General features: G+C 41.1%; 1 protein-coding gene across 1 annotated transcript in view; it reads left to right on the top strand.

Moving 5' to 3' along the window:
• Positions 1–21,295, top strand: part of N4BP2 (NEDD4 binding protein 2) — a 1,502,684-nt gene that overhangs the window by 1,176,478 nt on the left and 304,911 nt on the right. The window contains exon 12 of the mRNA XM_044062929.1: positions 94–229. Within this exon, the coding sequence (XP_043918864.1) occupies positions 94–229 (136 nt within the window). The remainder of the gene's footprint in view (positions 1–93; positions 230–21,295) is intronic.

Raw genomic sequence — 21,295 nt, 5'->3', positions numbered from 1 at the left:
TGTTTTTAGAGTAGTTTTACATAAGTTTTAAAGTGCTGCACAAGAAATCCTTTGAAGTAAGGTTAGTAATGACTATCTGTTATGTCTTCACAGTTGCTCGTTAAACCGCACTGTGCAGTTTCTCAAGCTTTTACTTGGAGATGATCCTGTAAGAACCGTTGTTGCTCAAGGTGCTGCAAACAAAAGTGAAGTAATAGAACATGCTGGAATAGAGTCAGATAACGAAAAGGTACAGATGTATGCCTAAAATTTATTTTTTAAACTACCAAGAGGGTTGATTGGAGACCATAGTTTGGTCATTGGCAGATACTTAGTCATGCTTACCGTTACACTAGGTAACCTACTGCAGATTTGTAGCACTAGTTACACTATTTCACCGTGGTTTGATCTTGGATTGTATGAGGCTAAATACTAAGTTCTTCAGAATGTAATTGTACTTGATTGCACCACAAATGAAACCCCAGAAACGTTTATGGTTGCGGTTTTGGAAAGTAACTGAATACTGTTATTCCATTGTAAGTGTATACTCTAGAGGGGAACTGAATCTCTGAAGTCTGGATAAGGTGCAGTGCTCACTACACGCTGCCGTATCTTGACTTAGACATTGTGCTCCATTGTATTATTTTCAAAGGTAATTGATTTACTGTGTTTATTTAGCTTCTTTTACTGTTTTTTTTTCATGTACCAGTTAGATTAGTGTAGTGATGTTTGCAAAATATTTTCACTTGTTACCTTTGGACAGTGCTCAAATAACAAGTAAAGTCATGAAACTGGGTTACATTATTAACAGTTTAAACACTGGGTAGATGCACTGATGGGTCAGTCATTGGGTTCATCCTCTCCAGCTATCAACAGTCAGCATTTTTTCTCAGAAAACTCCTGTACTGGGAGAACGCATAACCATTGTCTTATACACTGTGGAAGTAGTACACTGGCTGTAAGAGCACTTCTAGTCCCTGAGTCTTCCAGTTCATTTTTGCCAGTCGCACATTCAGCTGTTTATCTTGATACATTTTATGAAAAGTTCCCATGTCTGATGCCTAAAAGCAATTGTTCTAATTTTCTGTGTGGCCACCAGATGATGAGCTAGGATCCTGTTTAGCATTATCTTTATTGCTTTCAGAGAAGCATGATAGGAAGCCTGACCATAGATGCCAACAGGTCATCCTAGCCATACACAGACACACACACACACACACACACACACACACACACACACACACACACACACACACACACACGAAGAAACTCCTAGATGTTCAACATGTTTCACTGTTGCAGTAATAACTCCTTGGGATTTCTTGCTGTGGAACCCCTTGGCTATCCTAAATACCAGAGACTTTAATTCTCCTTCTCTTGGCCTGGTGGATGCCCCCATTCAATGTCAGGATGTCTGTATATAAAGGTCATCTGCCAGCATATTTTCTGTTCTTTCTTGTTGTTTATTTATTTGTTTTACATTTGTTAACTGGGAAAGTCTGACTTGGAACGAAGCCAATTTTCAGCAGAGGCTTTGTAAAGTGGGAGGAAACTGGAGCACCCAAAGAAAACCCACACGAATGCAGGTAGGACATGCAGACTCCACACAGAAAGCACCCCAGCCGAGAATCGAACCGGAGAACCTCTTGCTATGAGGCTACAATGCTACCACTGCACCGTATTATTGTACCATTGCAGTGCCATTGGGCAGGTTGAAGCCAGATCTTAGATTTGCAAAGATACGTACCTCATTGGGAAACAGTTTTATCTGTAACTGTATTTAAATTGAATTAGATGTCAGTAGCTAAGTTGAAACAGAAAATTTACCCCGGGGATCACTGCAGTGGCTCTGCTGGACAGAGGCACAGGGAACTAATTTAAGGGGGCAGCAAAAGCCAACACATTCTGGCTAGGCTTATAGATACCCTCGAGCAGATAGCGTAGTACTTACCTATAAACCTATGAACCTATGTTTGCCTAAATTGAAAGAAACAAAGTCCTCATCAGGACTTCCACACTGTCTTTTTTGTCTGGAACAGGAGCACAATGTGCCCAACTATCCCCAAATTTGTAGAGTCCAGTCTTTGGAAAAAGTTTTAGACAAGGAAAGTGAGCATGAGTGACCTTCACACACACTGTGGCATCCACTGATCCAGCTGGGTCAAGTTTTCCTCATAGGAAGAAGTGTCCTAAGACACAAAGGGTACCAGACAACAATTGTTAGCCATCTGATTGTTCACCCAGGCTTCTGCTCATCGAAGCAGGAGAAATGAATTTGCAGTCCCCTGTGATTACAAAGCATGCAGCAGAGGTCTGTAGCCCCATACCCTTTTGTAGTTGATTATGCTGTTGGACTCCTTGATGGCCATGCTGACCAAAGTATTTAGAGAGTGTGATGCATCTGGGGTCACTTTACAGATATGGGCTTCTAACTCCTGTTCCCTTTCTACTTAAGGGATAGGGTGTGATGTCCCCAGAGATTTAGAGAAATCCTCAACCAACCGACTGCCGTCTGTGGCCTGGGCCTACAACATCCAATGCCATGTCATAGTCCAGACCCAAGGCCAAACAAAGGAAGGCTCTTACCAGCTTGCCTAAGCCTAGGCCTTCTGGGTGTCAGTCACAACAGGTCTACTCGCAGAGGATTTCATGAGATCCAGGCAGCTCAGGCCCTGGTAAGACCCCTTCTAAGGGCTCTTCTCTTGGGAAAAAGAGAGAGAGAGACAATTCCTCCCTCCCCAGGAGTCTTCTGATTCTTATGATTCTGATGAGGTTGAGGTGATATATTTTGATAAAAATGTTGTCAGGGTCATATGCTGACTCCGAGTCTAATGCAAACCTTTCCTTAATTTTATCAACTGAGAATTTTTATCTTCAAAGAGACTTTCCACAACATGGAGTTCTTCAGCTGGGAAGCTCAGGATTAACCCCAGACTAAGAAGAGAGTCGCAGAATTTTTTAGACTTCCTGAGCCTAAACCTCTAGCCATTCGTGCAGTATTAGAGATTGTGGATGATGTTTTCACTGACTTCTGCCTGCAACCTGGTTCCCAACCATCTTCCCCAGGAAGACAGACAGCGTTTATAGGATTCTGCATTCCCATAAACATATCATCAAGAAATCTGCTTTGGACCCTGCAGTGGTTTCCTCAGGTCACAAGGGAACCAGAGGCAGTGTTTCTAGAGATACCTTGCCTAATGAGAAAGAGGGTAGAACATTGGCTAAATTTGGCAAGAAAGTAAGCACTTCTGCTACCCTGGCCATGAGAGCTCTGAATTGTCAGTTTCATATGGTCAAATTGTAGGAAGCCTTCCTGGACCAAATGAAAGAAAAACTAGAGGGGATGGAAGATAAACCTGTCTGAAAGGATTTGTTAGAAGTCTAACTCTTGTCCCCATGTAGCTAAACATTCATTGCATTGTGGCTTTGATGTTTTGGAGTTATCTAACAGTGTAGCAGCTTCAGGATCAGTTATTAGGAGAATATATATGGTTAAAAGAGCAGTCTGTTCCAGAGCATGTAAAATCTGAAATCCTGAATGCACCTTTACACAAAGACTATGTTGTGGATCCAAGGCTGAAGCTATATTTAAAATAAATGGAGGATAAGGTTAAGTCCCTTCAGACTGTCAAGAACTTTCTATAGCTATAGTTCCTGAGGTTTAGTAAAGTTTACTCTACCAATTAGTAGCCTTTTCCTGCCTCACAGGCTAGACAGAGATTGAGGTAGGACTGGGAGAGAGAGAGAGAGAGACCACACATAGAGCAAGAGAGGTGGCATGCTGACCAGGGACCAAAGCCTAGCAAACCCTGACCCTGGGTGATCCAGCAGGACCTCTCCCTGTCCTCCTTTCCTAAGTGTCACCCCAACCCTCCCTCCACTCCTGTAAACCTTAGGAAGAAAGATTTCCCCTTTTTCTTGGACAAGTGGATTGACATTATTCAGGGTCAATAGATTCTTAAGATCATAAGAGAAGGCTACAAGCTGTAGTTTACTTCTTCTCCATTTCCAAAACATATCCCATCAGTTCCAAAAAGACAGCTCAAGGAGGCACAGGCCCAAGTCAAGGTCCTTCTACAGCAGGACTCCATAAAAACAGTTTCTCTAGGGGAAAATGGAAAAGGATATTACTTAAAGTGCTTCTTAGTGCCAAGAAAAGAAATATCTTGCAGACCTGTCCAGAATTTACCAGAACTAAACAAATTTCTGCTACTCCCCAAATTTGAAATGCCCACCCTCCAGAAACTTCTGCCAATGGTTTTCCTACATGCTTTCATGGTCACTCCAGATCTAAAAAATGCCTACCTCCATATCCTATAGCAAAGCTGCAGTGGAAGTACATCCTTTTCAAGTCAGGTGGGAAATGCTTCCAGTTCTGTGCACTGCCCTTTGGCTTATTTGCTGCTCCCAGGGTGTCCACAAAACACCTGGCTCCAGTAGTTGCACATTGCTGCACAAGGGACATGCAAATCTACCCATTTCTAGACACTTGCCTAATCCAAGCTTCGTTATGAAGGAGCTGCAGTCTGTCCATGTTCACCTTTTCAAACATTGGTTTCTCCCTGAACCTAAAAAAGTCAAGTCCAATATAACTCCCCGTCAGAGACTAGTATTCATAGGGATCTTGATAGACAAAGCAGATTCCTTCTTCTTCCTGGACAAAGTCCTCTTTTTAACCACGTACTTCCAAAATCAGTCACAGCCAGAGAGAGATCCTCAGGGCCCTGGGATTTATGGCATTCTGAGGATTCTCCTTGCTTATCTGCATATAAGTAAAATACTGCAGTACGTCATGAATGTGGCATGTCTGCATCTGCATTCTAACTTTCAAAATAAAGCTTTTCCCATGCCTAAAAAAACTGTTGTGTTGGAAATAAGCTTGACTACAGAACAAAGATCTCCACTTCCAATGCCATATGTGCAACAAGAGTATGACCTCAGACTCCTCAGATATGGCTTGGTGCACATACTGATGAGGTCTTCAAATACAGTGGACTGTAGGACACACCTTTACTCCAAAAACATATCACTCTAAAGGAAATTGACTGTCTACAGAGGCATAATGGCATTCAAGCAGTTGTAGAAGTCTGGGACACTTGATAAAGGCAGACACACCACAGTTGTGGTACATACACTCCCATCCTTACTAACCTCAGCCATCACAAAAATCAACACTTGAACAATGTTATAACAACGTTGCTAAATTTCCATCAAATACCCCTTTCAGAACCCACCACTGTATACCATTAAAAAGCCTAAATTGGTTAAAACTACCCCATCAACTAACATACACACTGCTTTTTATCACCTATACAATTATCCAGAATCTGTTTGCTTGTTCAGCACTAAGTAACATTTTACACAACTGTGTTCCCAGTCTGTTATTACAATCTAATGACCAAAAACTCCTGTCTGTCCACAAACCTATCAAGTCTGCTGGGGGTTGTTTTTTATTCATACAGTGTTGCTAAGGCCTGGAACGTATCTTTATCCATCAGTTCAGTACCCTCCCTCCCATCCTTCAAAACTATTCTGAAAGACTTCCTAGCCAAAGGCTGGCTGTTTTCTTGCTCAACACAAGGATAAACTATATTCCTAAATGTGAGCAGATACCTATTCAAATCTTACATCTCCTTACTCTCTCTTCTTCATACACTTCATTAAATCTATCAGTTTCTCTACCCTGGCTTTCTCTCTACATGTACCATAAGCCTGCTTTTCTCTCACTTTGTATTGCAATTCCTGTTTATATTATACTAACTTGCTACCTTTAATTTCTCTATAAACTGGCTAAAATTTATCTGCTAAATTATTGTCATATTACATGTATCTGCTCTTAACTAATGTTTTCATATGTCTAACTTCATGTAATTAAACGGTAGTTGTTGATTTGTATTATTTTTAAAGGCTGTAAAATTGTTGTTTTTAAAATGTTTTGTAATACTTTGTAGATTTTCTCCCTGGACCTCTGCTGAAAATGGGCTCCTATCCAGTCAGACTTAGTCAGTAATCAACTGTCAGTAAGTAAATAAACAGGGATGTACCCCCTTTGCTGCCTTGCCGTGCAGCACTGGTAAGTGGCACAACTACTGGATTGCACCTAATAGTATAATACCTCCTATGAGAGAACAGTATTCTGGCAGGCCACTTGAGCAGGTTTGCTTTAGGCCCTCACAAATGGATGCTAAAAAAAAAAAGTAAATTTTCACCAAGATCACAAGGTTGTGGGGTGTGCCAAAAGCAGTCCATTTCACCTTGGAACAAAACAGGCATCTATCATTGTACTGCACAAGGGCAAAAGACAACTAGGCCGGAGACCAGATGCCTTCTTCACATGGTTCTGTCTTCTTCTATACACATTTTCTTATGTCCCTCTTCTCTCCAGGCTACTAATCAAGATCGGGGAGGAATGGTCGAGAGTGATCTTGATAGCACCCTTTTAGCTCTTTGGTTTCCCATGTTGCACATCTTGAGCCCATGAGAACCATAGCTGCTTCTACACAAGGTGGACCTCTTGATCCAGAACAAAGGAAATGCCATACACCTTAACATGTCCACCCTGAAGCTGGCAGCTGGGATGATATGATCCTTCTCCCTCAGGTCGAGTTATTAAACAAAGAAGTCATATTTGTTTTAAAAGAAGCAAGAAAGCACAACCCTAGAAAATCATGAATTTCAGAATGCAAATGATTTACTGTTTGATGCCAGACCAAGGGCCGTCAACCTTTTACTTGCAAATCAGCCTTTGGTTCTAACATACTTGGCAGAATTTTTCTCAAAAGGACTCCTATTCCACCATCAAAACCTATGCTTCTGCCATATCAACATGCTTGTCTGTTGCAACCTCCCTCTGTTTTTACAATCTGTGATGAAGCTGTTTCTCATAGATATCATCCACCTTAGGCCATCCAGAAGAGTCCCCTGCTTGTTCTAGAATAGCTGACTCTACCCCCCCGAGACAGCAGCTTTAGCAGAAATCAAATAAATTTGGAAAACAGCATTGTTAGTGTCCATTATCACACTCAAAGAATGTCAGAACTGAAGGCTCTAATGTGTAAAGAGCCCTTCCTAAGATTTCATACAGACAGATTTTCCCAGAGAATTAATCCCACTTTTATGCACAAAATGGTTACTAAAGTAAATCAGACCATTCATCTCTCTGCCTTCTTTCCCAACCCTCAGAACAGAGGAGATAATTTTGCATTCTGTAGACAGATCTTAAAAAAAAAGAAAATCAGAAAATTAGATCATCATTTTGTGGCCTTTGCACTCAGTAAATTAGGTAAACCTGTTAGCAAGCAGACCATTACTAACTGGCATCAGTTTCTGTTATAGGCAGCATAATAAGGACGTGCCACTCTGCATTAGAACTCGTACTTCATCAGAGCCAGTGGCACTATGACTGCTTTCATCAGAGAAATATTGGAGACAGCTCACTAGTCATAAGTTCACACTTTTACTAAACACTGCAGCCTGTCATCTTTCTCTAGAACCAGAGCAGGTTTCAAATCTGCAGTTCAGTAGAGCCTTGTTTCTTCCTCTTAGCTTCAACTCATCTTCCACGCATTCTCTTCAACTTTAGGAACCCCTCCCAAGGAGTTATTACTACAACATTGAAACACTGTGAACATAGTACGCTTGTGTCTACTTACCATAAATGTAAATGTTTGAGTGTCTTCACAGTTGCAATATTCTTTCCCTCCCTCCTTCCCCTCTGTTTCTGCAGTAATTTGTGGTGAGCATCTCTATTCTGTTTTATTAGTCCCCTGTCCTTTTAGTTTTTCTCTTCCTTCAGGTCCCCCTAACCATTCCCTGAGTTGGGACATGACGTCAGGAGAATAAATGATTGTTTCTCCTTCATTTTCGAGTGGTTGTTACTGGAGTTCTAATATCAGGGGCCAGGCGTTTTTGTGTCTGATTCATGTAGTTCCCATGAATTATTTTATATGCGTTACTAATTGTAGTTTTTTAACCACAGCTTTTTTTATAGACTCAACTATAAAGTCCACCCGAACTGGTCTTTCAATGCAACATTCCCCTAACCCTTTCTCTGTGCCTATACTTTATCAGTCTCTGGTAGGAAAGGCAGTTTTCATCCTGCAGTTCAAATTTCTGCTTGACCTCAACCTACTCTGTAACTTTTCCCTAGTTAATTATTTGTGTCTAATAACTTTGTTCCTTTCTTAATTCTCTTGAATAATTCATTCCTATTGGTAAAATCTCCTTTCTGTGTTCCCATATTGGCTTAGTTCTCAAAATGCCTTCTGCTACTTTGTAAATAAAATATTCTGTATGCTTTTATCCTTTTTCTTAAGGACCTGCATCCAAAATCCTGTTCTCTCCATATTTTGTGCCCCCCCCCCCCACTTATTTCACTATTTCTTTCCACTTTGATTTGTAGCCTTCTGCTTATGTTACATATATGAGCCTTAAATGCGTAGCTCAAAAGTATCCCTTCCAGTCTATAATCTTAAACAACCTTGCTGTGTGGGAAGAAGCAACATATCCAAATTAACTATTACCTTCTTTCCCTCCTAAATAAATTTCTTTAAATTCGTTATTACTTATAGTCCACAGCTTCTCTTCTGGTTGATGAAGATATGCCTGACCTGTACATAGTATTAAAAGGACTAGCAACATTTTCCCTACTTGCACCTTGCTGTCCATGTTCATGTCTGGGGTTGGCATAATGGTTAAAGGTGTTTACCTCAATTACAAAAAGCACAAAGTTTGATTCTCTCCAAGGGAAATGGCTAGGCTTAAAATGCCCTACAAGGGTAGTCTAGTACTTACTTATGAAACTGCTCATGGTCAAGGGCTTCCAACTTTTCAGTTTTTGTATTATTTTTTATCCATAGTTGCCATAATACAATCCCTTTTGATCCAAAATCAGAAGTACTTCATTTTATGTCCATGTAAATATTGGTGGTGTTGAACCATTTCATGTATGAGAACATAATTTACTGCTGTAGCCATTGTTTTATTTATATCCTGAAAAAAAAATTGAAACTGGTATAAAATGTTTCAGTTCACTGAAATATCCTTTTCCTGATTCTTTGAGTGCAAAATAACATCATCTGCAAATAAGGCTAATTTTTTCTTGAGTACCATAACAGTTACACCCCTGAATTTGTGAAACCTTTATTTTCTTTGCCAGTGGCTGTAAGTATAAGTCAAATAACTCTTGCCTGGTTCCTCTGTTCAAGCACAGCTAGTCTGAGAGGAACTCTCCCATTATGATTCTTGCCTATGACCCTTCGTATATCATGCTAATTAATCCCATTATTCTTTCAGGATATGCAATTGCTGCCATTGACTACTCCTAAAATCCCAACTACCTCTATCAAATGCCTTCTCTGCATCAAAACCCATCAACAGTAGCAGGATCTTTTTGCACTTTACATCCCTGTGCATCATCATTCTTTCTGTTAATGATGTTGAATGTTTTTCTCCCCCCGCAAAACCACACTGATCTATATCCATAAGTTTTTGGCAATGCCATTCTGTTAGCTAGTATATACATAAATATTTTATAATCATGGTTCAGGATTGAAATTGGTCTGTATGAATATGTGGTTAAAGGGTCTTTGCCTTCTTTGTTTAGTACAGCCCTTACAAATTTCTTTCAAGGTGCCAGTACTGTCCCTTCTTTTAAAATATTGTTAAACATAACCTTCCTGTTCTTATCACTTTCTTTCATCTTAATTTCCAAACTTCCACAAGAAGACAGTCTGTTCTGGAGACTACCCTGTTGATTGGTTATACATCACCATGATTATCTCATCCCCTCCCATCTTGACTATTAATTCTTGAGCTTCCATCTTCCTCTAACCTTGTCATATTTACAATGCAATGAAAAAGTATTTGCCCCCTTCCCGATTTCTTATTTACTTGCATGTTTGTCACACTTAAATGTTTCAGATCATCAAACAAATTTAAATGTTAGACAAATATTAGACAAAGATAATCCAAGTAAACACAAAATGCAGTTTTTAAGTGATGATTTTATTTATTTAGGAAAACAAAAACTATCCAGACCTACATGGCCCTATGTGAAAAAGTAATTGCCCCCCTTGTTAAATCATGAAGTAACTGTGGTTAATCACATTTGTGGGAAAGATGAGTTCAATTTCACTAGCTACACCCAGGACTGATTACTGCTAGACCTGTTGAAACAAGAGATCACTGAAATAGAACCTGTCAGACAAAGTGAAGGAGACCAAAAGATCCCAAAAAGGAAGACATCCTGCTGCGATCTAAAGAAATACGGAACAGATGAGAAACAAAGTAAATGACATCTGTCAGTCTGGAAAAGGTTACAAAGCCATTTCTAAAGCTTTGGGACTCCAGCGAACCACGGTGAGAGCCATTATCCACAAATGGAAAAAACATGGAACAGTGGTGAACCTTCCCAGGAGTGGTCAGCCTACAAAACTTACCCCAAGAGCGCAGCGACTCATCCAAGAGGTCACTAAAGAACCCAGAACAAAATCTAAATAACTGCAGGGCTCACTGGCCTCAGTTAAGGTCAGTGTTCATGACTCAACCATAAGAAAGAGACTGGGCAAAAATGGCATGCATGGCAGAGTTCCAAGGCGAAAACCACTGCTGACCAAAAAGAACATAAAGGCTTATTTCACTTTTGCCAAAAAACATCTTGATGATCCCCAAGACTTTTGGGAAAATATTCTGTAGACTGACAAAACAAAAGTTGAACTTTTTGGGAGGTGTGCGTCCCGTTCCATCTGGCATAAAAGTAACACGACATTTCAGAAAAAGAACATCATGCCAACAGTCAAACATGGTGGTGGTAGTTTGATGGTCTGGGGCTGCTTTGCTGCTTCTGAACCTGGACGACTTGCTGTAATTGATGGAACCATGAATTCTGCTCTCTACCAAAAAATCCTAAAGGAGAATGTCAGGCCATCAGTTCGTGACCTCAAGCTGAAGCGCACTTGGGTTCTACAGCAGGACAATGATCCAAAACACACCAGCAAGTCCACCTCTGAATGACTTAAAAAAAAAAACAAATTGAAGGTTTTGGAGTGGCCTAGTCAAAGTCCGGACTTGAATCCAGTTGAGATGCTGTGGCATGACCTTAAAAAGGTGGTTCATGCTCGGAAGCCCTTCAGTATGGCTTAATTAAAAAATTCTGCAAAGAAGAGCAGGCCAAAATTCCTCAAGAGCGATGTGAAAGACTCATTGCCAGTTATTGCAAACGCTTGATTGCAGTTGTTGATTTTAAGGGTGGAACAACCAGTTATTAGGTTTAGGGGTCAATTACTTTTTCACATAGGTCCATGTAGGTTTGGATAGTTTTTTTTCCTTAATATATAACATCATCACTCCATTTTGTGTTTACTTGGGTTATCTTTGTCTAATATTTACATTTGTTTGATGATCTGAAACATTTAAGTGTGACAAACATGCAAAAAAATAAATCAGGAAGGGGCAAATACTTTTTCATTGCACTGTAAGTCTTCCATTAATATTTCCATTTGTGTCTTTTCTTGGTTTCCCAATTCTTCTGCTCTGTACAGACTTTTATAGAATTTCTGAAATATGTCCAGTACCTCTGTAGTATTCTTTATTATTTTGCAGTCATAGGCTCCTTAAGTTTGCAACATCATATTTTCTGTTGCCTAAGTTGTGCTAATCGTTTCTGAGCTTATAAAAAAGTTGTTGCTTAACAGCAGCATTTCTAAACTCATGCTTATTGTTCAAATACTCCATTGTTTTCCCTTTAACACTCAATAGTTACTTCTGTTGTTCTGTAAGATTCCCCTTCATCTGCAGTACTTTGGTAATCCCTCTAAGTAATTCTTACTAAATCTTTCCCCATATCTGTTTCTTTCTCATGTCTACCATATTTCTAAATTCCATCTTCATTTTATTCCTCACCTCATATCCCTTCTAAAGAAGTTTTTATTTTCTCTACCAACTCTTGAATTGGTTTTACTACCCAGTCCTTAAATTCCTGTCTCTAAGAAAACACCTGTCTCTCATTTTTACTCGATTACACTACATCTTTATTTTAGGCGTTATTTGTGCATGATCAGAAATGGTTATTTGATGTATTTCAGAGGTTTCAATTAAATACCCATGAATCTATAAAATGTATTTTCTATCCAGTTTAATCCAATTATTCTACAGCAAGAGGTTCTCCCGTTCGATTCTCGGCTGGAGCGCCTTCTGTGTGGAGTCTGCATGTCCTCCCTACGGTCGAGTGACGTCTAAAGACATGCAGGTAGGTGCGCGCGTGAATGTGTGTGCCTTCTTTGAAGGTTGGGCGTCAGGCTTTCAACTCAGCACCTTAAAAATCCACTGCCAGTCATTAGCGGACCGGAGTTCTACTGTGGTGACCCCTAACCGGGAAAAGCTGAAAGACATTCTACCTTTGGGATTAATATATACATTTTGCCTGAGTTCCTGCTAGTAATTTCACATCTTCCATCCCAAATAATTTCCTATATTTCTTCAAAAAACTACTCTCTTGTTATATTTTCCTTCTAGATGCCCTTGATTCATCTTCACTACTGCATATCAAGTGCTAGTCCCAGCATAGTATTCCCTGCTGGAATCTAATTGCCTCTCCTGTAATTCTGTTACATTCCTTAATAGTCATTTGAAGTGGAAATAAACACATGCCAGTATAACCCACCTTTCCTACCACACTGACCCATTATTACCACAAATGTACCATTGTTGTCTTTCTTCCTCCCTTTTTCATTATTGTAGTCCCTCTTGCAATCAGTGTTATTGTTTCCTTTACCTTTGTCCCTGATACTTTGCTAAATAACCATTCTGAAGTCCTTTCTTTGCCAGTTTCACATACTCACTTCCATCGTAGTATGTTTCTTTTAACATTGCTATTTGTACCCTATCCTTTCTAATATAATTCAGTACTCTCTGCATTTTGTCTGTACCTACAGTGCCATTCACATTCAATGAAATGATTGATAAAACAGTCATTCTGATGAGATGTTATTACTTTTTCACATATTGTACATGACATTTTTTTTGAATGTTTCCATCTTGCAACTTACTTGCACATATTAATGTTTAACATCTTATATGTGTTTGCAGCTTCTCATCTCTGGTTGGACCCATGTCACATTTCCTAGATCTCGTGTTTCGAAAAAATTCTCAAGAGTCAAAAAAATAAATGTGCATTTTCATTTTTAACCCCAATCCCTTTTAACTTACAGCAAATGCAGAAAACTGCACTTTCCAAAAATGGAAAGTACATCTCTGTGTATGGGCAGATGCCCCAAGTAAGCAGCTACACTGATGAGCTTTACCTATTTTAAAGTTAGGATTAATTATGTTGAAAAGACATGCTAGAGTCTGTTTTCATCCTGGACCCACATGATCCGTTCTTGTCCCAACTTATCTTCTCTCCCAGATGTGAAAAGCTCTTTGCATGCTCTCTGTTAACTGATCTTTAGACTTAAGAAAGGGTGTCTTGACTACTATTAAATAGATTCCTCTTGGTTGTGATTTGAATTGAAGTGACTGATGTTACTAGGAATGCATCTGCTTGTATTCCATTCAGTGCATCAGATTGCATGTATTTGCATGACATAGCTCATCTCAAATGCTGGAAAACTATCATTTATACTATTTTAGTGCACATTTCTGTCTGTATGCATAACACCAGAGCAATCAATCAGAATTTTAATATACACATATGATCGGTTCCCTTAAGCCTCTTCCACTTAGCAGCCCAAGATCATGACATTATGCTGCTTATATCTAGCCATTATCTTTCATAGTATAAACCTTAGGTAAATTACTACAGCTGAAAAAGTACAGCAGTCACGATTAAGACTCCCTCACTTCACATTTAAAGTACCCCTGCATACACTTTGGACAACTATTTTGCAGTATAACTGGCACTTTACATCAGTAGATTTATTAGACTCATATTTGTTTATTTATTTATTTGCATTTGTTTACTAGGATAGTCCACTGGGCCATAATGGGCCCATTTTCAGTGGAGGCCTGAGGAGAAAAGCTCTGTAATCAAATTAAAATTCATACATACATACATACAGAACACACATTCATATATTTCACTATAAAGCTGTACAGTGCAGAGTATTATACATTCAATTCATGGATTGGTAATCAACAATATTTGCTGTACATGAGCTGTAGTGGTGGACAGAGTGAGCAAGGCAGAATTCTTGTAAATTATTAGCTTACAACATCAAAGATAAAGCGGTTTGTACACAACAAGATGGAGTATAGAGTTAGGATAGTTGGGTTAGACATGTAATAATAGTGTGAATAACTGAAATTTATAAAGTCTTCAGATTAAATCTAGGTAGCACAAATAGTAGTTAGTAACATTCCTGCAGTTGTAGGTAAGTAAAAGGAGAAGGAGTTGCAGCAGAGTAGTAGATAGTGGAGGATTGGAATAGTTTCAGGCTTTGGGAAGTGCAGTTCTGGTGCATGTGCATTGCCATAGACTGGAAAGGTGTTGTCTTGGGGATTTTTTAAACATGGCTACATTGCTAGTAGTTCTGAGTGATGGAGTGAGTGTTCCATAGTTTAGCAATAGTAAAGGAGTAGAGCATCTGACCAGGTGAAAGGTTAGGCTTATCAACATTCAGAAGCAGTTGATTTTCAGATTGAAGAGTTTTGTTAGGATGGTTTTCGGTAAGGAGAGAAGAGAGGGCAGGGTAATTTGGCTTGAATATGAATTTATGGGCGGTAGTTAGTTGTAAATATGTAAGATAATGAGGGAGTCCTTACATGTTACTAAGAAAAAAATAACTATTTTTATTTAGCTAAATTTCAGATGTTCTTCGTGCTTCACTGTTGCAGTCATTACATTTGGGTTATCTGCTTGCAGGTAGTCCTCAGTTGGCCTGATTAACAGAGTCTTGGGTCCTGCGTCGGTTGCTGTCCCTTCTTCCATGACGTCAGGGGTATACAACTTGCAGCCGACGTCATTACATCAGTCTATCTTGCCGTGCGGTGCCCGAAACAGAAGCAGTTTGCAAGTGCCGGTCGACCGACTCCTGAAATTTTCGTTTTCGAGTTTTAGAACTGAAGTTTTCAACTAAAGCTAAGTACCCCGTTGGGGAAACTTTTTCTTGTTCCTTACCGATGTCAGTAAAAGTTAATAATTGCATTACTTGTGGAAAGAAAATACCTCATAAAGATTTTCATTCGTACTGTATTCCTTGCCTAGGCCCTGACCACGACGTACCTTGTTGTCGGCTTTGTGCTTTATTTAATCAGCGCACTATTCATCGTTGGTGTATTTTCACCTCTAAATATTTCGGTTCTCGGTTTAATTATCCAGAAATTTCATCGGTTAGCCATCCGACTACCAGGATTCTGAAAAAATGCAAAGATAAGGACAGAGACAGGCTGCCGAGGTCCAAAACTGCCAACGATGCTTCTCCTAAGCCAGTCGCCAGTTCGCCGGTACTCAGTGAGGCACTTTTGCAGCCCCTGATACCCGCTACTTCTAATTCGCAGGCCTCTACTGAGACCCATTCGGAGTCCGGTATGCTGCGAGATGCTTCAACTATGGAACCCGCGGATGTCTCTACCTTGGATGGGTCCTGAGCTGCTGTTCAGTCACCGGCTTTTGAGGGTGTATTCAGGCCTATGGACTTGCATATTAAACCGACGTCTCCTTCTTCACTGAGGTCTAAATCTCGAACCATACCTAAAAAACCGACACCCAGGCCACATGCTCTGGCTTCTATGCCTAAAAAAACCAATGATAAGAATGGCTGAAGATTTAATAACTCTAATCAGGGGTAGCCACCACCCCCCCCCTTTCTAAGAGGCCTAGGACTGAAGTTTTTATGAATCTTCTGACCAGGATTCTGTTTTTCTGATTCTTCTGATGATCTGCATTTGCCCTTATCTACTTATGAGGATTCTGATGCAGAGGACTCCATTCCCTCTGCTTCCCCTCCAGAGGATTTTCCTTTTGGGGAAATGTTACATACTTTCAGGGAGCATTTCCACTGGGAAAGCCAGGATTTTTCTGATTCAAAAAAGGGGCTTAGGGATTTCTTACTCCTACCTCAGCATAGGCCTTTAGCTATTCCTCCTGTACTAGACATTGTTGATGATGCTTTTTTTGGAATCTAGTTTGGCCCCTGATTCCTTGCCTCCTGCTCCCAGAAAACCTGACAGATACTACAGGGTCCCTGAGTCACACAAGTTCCTTTTTAAACATCCTATTGCGGATCCACAGACTATTTCACAGGGGCCCAAGGGCATTAAGGCTTCTACTGCTAAAAATCCTACCCCTTATGATAGAGACTTCAGGGCGCTGGATAGATGGGGTAAACATGTTAACACTTCTGCAACCTTGGCCATTAGGGCTTTAAACTGCCAGTTTCATATGTTAAAGTATCAGCAACATGTTACTGGATTGCTTAAACAGAAAATGATGTTGATTCTTGACTGTGTGGAAAATAAAGAATTACAGGATTTAATGCATTCTACTGAACAAGTTGGAAAACATACTTTGCAATGTGGTTTTGATTCATTATAGGTCTCTTGCAGGGCTGCTGTTACTGGGTCTGTGCTCAGAAGGCATGCTTGGCTAAAGGAGCAATAATTGCCTGATTATATTAAAGCTAAATTGTTGGATGCTCCCTTAAATCAGGACCACCTCTTTGGCAACAAGGCTGAGGAAGTTCTTAAAAAGATGGAAGATAAAGCTAAATCTATGCAAACTGTTGAAAATGTCTTACAAGTTCAGCCTCCTAGATTTAGTAGGCACTGGCCCTCTAAGAATTGGTCCTTTCCAGCCCCTTCCAGGTCTTCTCAAGCCAAACCCAGACACAGCAAAAACCCCAGGTTTCAGTCCCAGGGGACACACAGAACTAAGCAGTGGCGGGAGCCTCCACCTCCAAATCGGGGAGTAATAAGACTCCCCCCTATGGTAAACTGTCTCAGTGACTTCCGTTTAAAATTTCCAAGCATCAACTGACTGCCCCTTTGGGGGGGGGAGGGGATTGCTCTTCATGCAAATGAATGGGAACTCATTACCCAGGACAAATGATTTTAAATATAGTGTCCCAGGGTTACAGATTTCACTTCCACACGTTGCTAACACTAAGCGGGTGGCCAGATCTACTCCCAAATCAGTGGGCAGAGGCCCAAAAACAAGTACTTTCTCTCTTAAGCATGGGGGTATTCAACTGGTACCGGAAGAGGAAAGGGGACTAGGTTTCTACTTGAGACTTTTCCTGTTACCCAGAAAAGACAATTCATGGCGTCCTATCCTGGACCTGTCTACTCTAAACACCTTTTTGGAAATTCCAAAATTCAAGATGCTGACTCTTCACCAATTACTTCCTGTGTTAGGCAAAGATGCCTGGTTGGCAACACTAGATTTAAAAGAAGCATACCTGCACATCCCAATCAGGGAATCTTGCAGAAGGTACCTACGCTTCAAAGCAGGTTACACGCACTATCAGTTCTTTGCACTGCCCTTTGGCTTATCTACTGCGCCCAGGGTATTCACAAAGTGTCTAGCTCCAGTTATTGCATTTTGCAGGCAAAGAAATATTCAAATATACCCATACCTGGATGATTGTCTAATTCAGGCAGAAAGCCTAGACATACTTTTGAATCATCTCGCCTTTGTACAAAGGGTTCTAACTTGTCAGGGTACACCATAAACGAAAAGAAATCACACCCGGTACCCTGTCAACAAATTATATTCCTGGGAGCAAGCTTAAATACAACTTCCCAGATGGCTTACCTCACGCCAGAGAAACAAATTCATTTGACAACCTACTTCAAACAAGTGGCCACAAAAACCCTGCTATGTGCAAGACAAATACTGCAAGCCTTGGGGCTCATGGCCTCCTGCATTCTTCTAATTCCATATACAAGACTGCATGTGATTAAACTACAGTGGTTTCTAAAAAGCCTATGGTGTCAACATTCTCATGATCTAGAAGCAATGATTCCTGTCATACCTTGCCTACGCCTAGAATTCCTTTGGAGGGCAGAGGCCTGCCACCAAAACAAGGGACTACCTTTCACACCACCCCCTGCCGCCCAAACCCTAACAACAGATGCATCAGACTATGCATGGGGGGCTCACCTGGCAAGGAAGTGCATTCAGGGCAAATGGAACCCAAGTCAAATGCACCTGCATATCAATCAAAAAGAAATGTTAGCTGTGCAGAGTGCTGTAACAGCCTTCAAGGGCCACATTCTTCCAGGATAACTTATGGTAAAGACTGACAACACCACTGTTATGTGGTACATAAGCAAGCAGGGGGGGTACACATTCTTACCCCCTCTGCAGACTAGCTATGGCATTGTGGAACACAGCCTTGAGCTACCAAGTGCACCTACAAGCTCAATTCCTGCCAGGAAAATTAAATACACTGGCAGACGGACTGAGCATAAACCTCATGGACCCACACGAGTGGAAACTGGAACCAAGGATTTTCAACATGTTGACAAGCAAATGGGGGAGCCCAGATATAGACCTGTTTGCCTCTCCCCAGAACTACCAATTGGACAAATTTTGCACAAGGACTCCCCACAAGCAAGCCTGGAAAGTGGATGCTCTGTCCTACAGCTGAAAAATCCTATCAGTCTATGCCTTCCCCCCCCTCTGCCTCTGCTTTCCAAAGTACTACTAAAGATCAAACAGGACAAACCAAGGATGATTTTGATTGCTCCAGACTGGCCACGCCAACACTGGTACCCCCTCCTGCGCACTGTGTCACGATTATCCCCATGGCACCTGACTCAGACTCCTTCCCTGTTGTCTCAGCAGGAGAACCAGATTCTGCACCCTCAGCTTCTAACACTGAACCTTGCAGCCTGGCTAGTTGCATAATCTCTCCTCTACCATCCCTCAGTAAACCTGTGATGGATATCATTTTAGATGCAAGGAGGTCTAGTACTAGAAAATCGTATGCTGAAAAATGAAAAAGATTATGTGCCTGGAACCAATGTCAAGGGATGAGCACAGCGGACCCAATTTACCTCAGATTTTACAATACTTAACTGAGATGCTTCACAAGGGCTTGTCTCTTTCCTCCATTAAAATCCATGCCTCAGCCATTTCAGCTCATTATAGCACAGAACCTCCCCTCTTCTCTCATCCACTGCTCAAGCAGTTCCTCAGAGGGGCCAAAAATTTGAGACCACCCAGGAGAGCTCCAACCCCATCCTGGGACCTTAACATTGTTTTGGAGAAACTCACTCTACCTCCTTTCAAGCCAGCTGCTACTGCAGACTTAAAATTTCTTTCTTGGAAAACAGCTTTCCTTTTAGCAATCACTTCAGCTAGAAGGGTATCTGAATTACAGGCCCTTATGGCAGTGGAGCCCTTTATCATATTTCATGTGGACAGGGTGTCCCTCAGAACCAATCCATCTTTCATGCCCAAGGTGGTATCCAGTGTGGCTCCTAATCAGTCTATTCATTTGCCAACCTTCTTTCCCAACCCACAGAACAAAGGGGAACGGATACTGCATTCCTTAGATGTGCACAGACAACTTAGATTCTACTTGGACAGGACTAAACCTCAAAGGAAATCTGAACATGCTGGTGGCATTTGCTGCAGGGGCAGAGGGGAAGGCTATTTCAAAGCAAACCATTTCTAAATGGATAGGCCATTGCATTAATTTCTGCTGTAAGCACCATGGAAAACCTATCCCCCAGGGGTTCAGACCTCACTCCACCAGGGCTGCATCTACCTCTACAGCCTTTCTCAGAGGCGTCCCTACCAGGGACATCCTAGAAGCTGCTACCTGGAGTTCTGTGCATACTTTCACCAAGCATTATCAGTTGCCGATTTTCTCTAAATCCAGAGCTGGCTTTACCACTGCAGTCTTGCAGGGCCTTATAGCTGGTCCTAATGCTATCTAAATTCCTCCTCCCAACCATAGCTTTGGGAATCTACCCAAATGTAATGTCTGCAACAGTGAAACACGAAGAACATAGTACAGTTGTGTACACTTACCATAAATGTAGATGTTCGAGTGTATTCACTGTTGCAGTCCTGGTTACTCTCCCTCCAGCCAGCTAACTTCTTTTGGCTATACGTCTACTTTCTTTTACTATGCTTAAAACCCTTTTTGGTGTATTTACTTTTTTGTTGGAGGTTTATCATTGTACTTTTATATTTAATTGCTCCCCATTTGGGGGGGGGGGGGCACCTGACATCTGGGGCAAGAAAAACTGATGTAATGACGTTGGCTGCATGTTTTATACCCCTGACGACCTGACGTCATGGAAGAAGGGACAGCAACTGACACAGGACCCAAGACTTAGTTAATCAGGCCGACTGAGGGCTACCTGCAAGCAGATAACCCAAACGTAATGACTGTAACAGTGAATACACTAGAACATCTACATTTATGGTAAGTGTTCACAACTGTACTTTCCTTCTTTTCCTTCTAAACATTAACAACAAAGTGGGACTTATACTTTTAAGTCATTGCATCAGTTTAACATAATCCACAAACTTCCAGTCTTTTTTCTTTTTTTTTTTTTATCACTTGCTGCAGAACCATAAGTGTCCTTCCATATCACTGTCGCAGTATTCTTCACTATAGGGATCCTCTGCCAAGGATAGCCCAACATCCAGCCAGTATAAGAAAGCCTTAGATGTTCTTCATTCCACATTGCTGCAGTCCTAACTATTGGGTAGTCCGCTGTCCAGTCGGCCCGAATACCAAAGTATATGGCTGACGTCGGTCAGGGCGCATTAGACTGACGTCAGTACGTCAGGGTACTAATGCGCATGACCGACGTCATATCCTCAGTCTTTTTTGCCGCATGGTCCGATGCAGAAGCAATTTTGCGAGTGCAGGTTGGCGTTCTGAAAGTTTCTGAAGTCAGAGTTTCAGACCGAATCAAAGTTGGCTAAGTACCCCGTTGGGGAATATTTTGGTTTTTTCTTGCCTCAGTATTTAACCGGATGTCAGAAAAAGTGAATAACTGTATTTCTTGTGGGAAACAGATACCTCATATGGATTACCATACTTTGTGTATACCTTGTTTAGGGCCTGAGCACGACGTTGTTGGATGCCGCTCTTGTGCTAGATTTAACAAACGCACTATTAAGAGAAGGTTAGACTGTGCCAGGTTAGTTTTGGGAAGCGTTGTAATTATAAAATGCCGCCGGAGGCTCCGACGCCCGCTTCGCCAAAAGCGCAAGGACAAAGCAGCAAAGCCTAGAGTGGAAGAACCGACAGTCCCAGACGTCGGATCTTTAGAAGGCTCAGTGGAGCCGGAGGTTTTGCCAGGTGTTTCTTTGGAGTCTCAGGAGAGACTTTACTGTTACAGGATGTATCCT

This window comes from Protopterus annectens, chromosome 2.part1 (assembly GCF_019279795.1).
Source record: "Protopterus annectens isolate FY-2018-M chromosome 2.part1, PAN1.0, whole genome shotgun sequence".
Taxonomy (NCBI): domain Eukaryota; kingdom Metazoa; phylum Chordata; order Ceratodontiformes; family Protopteridae; genus Protopterus; species Protopterus annectens.
Note: the sequence above shows the minus strand (reverse complement) of the source record. Positions and strands in the feature narration are given on the sequence as shown.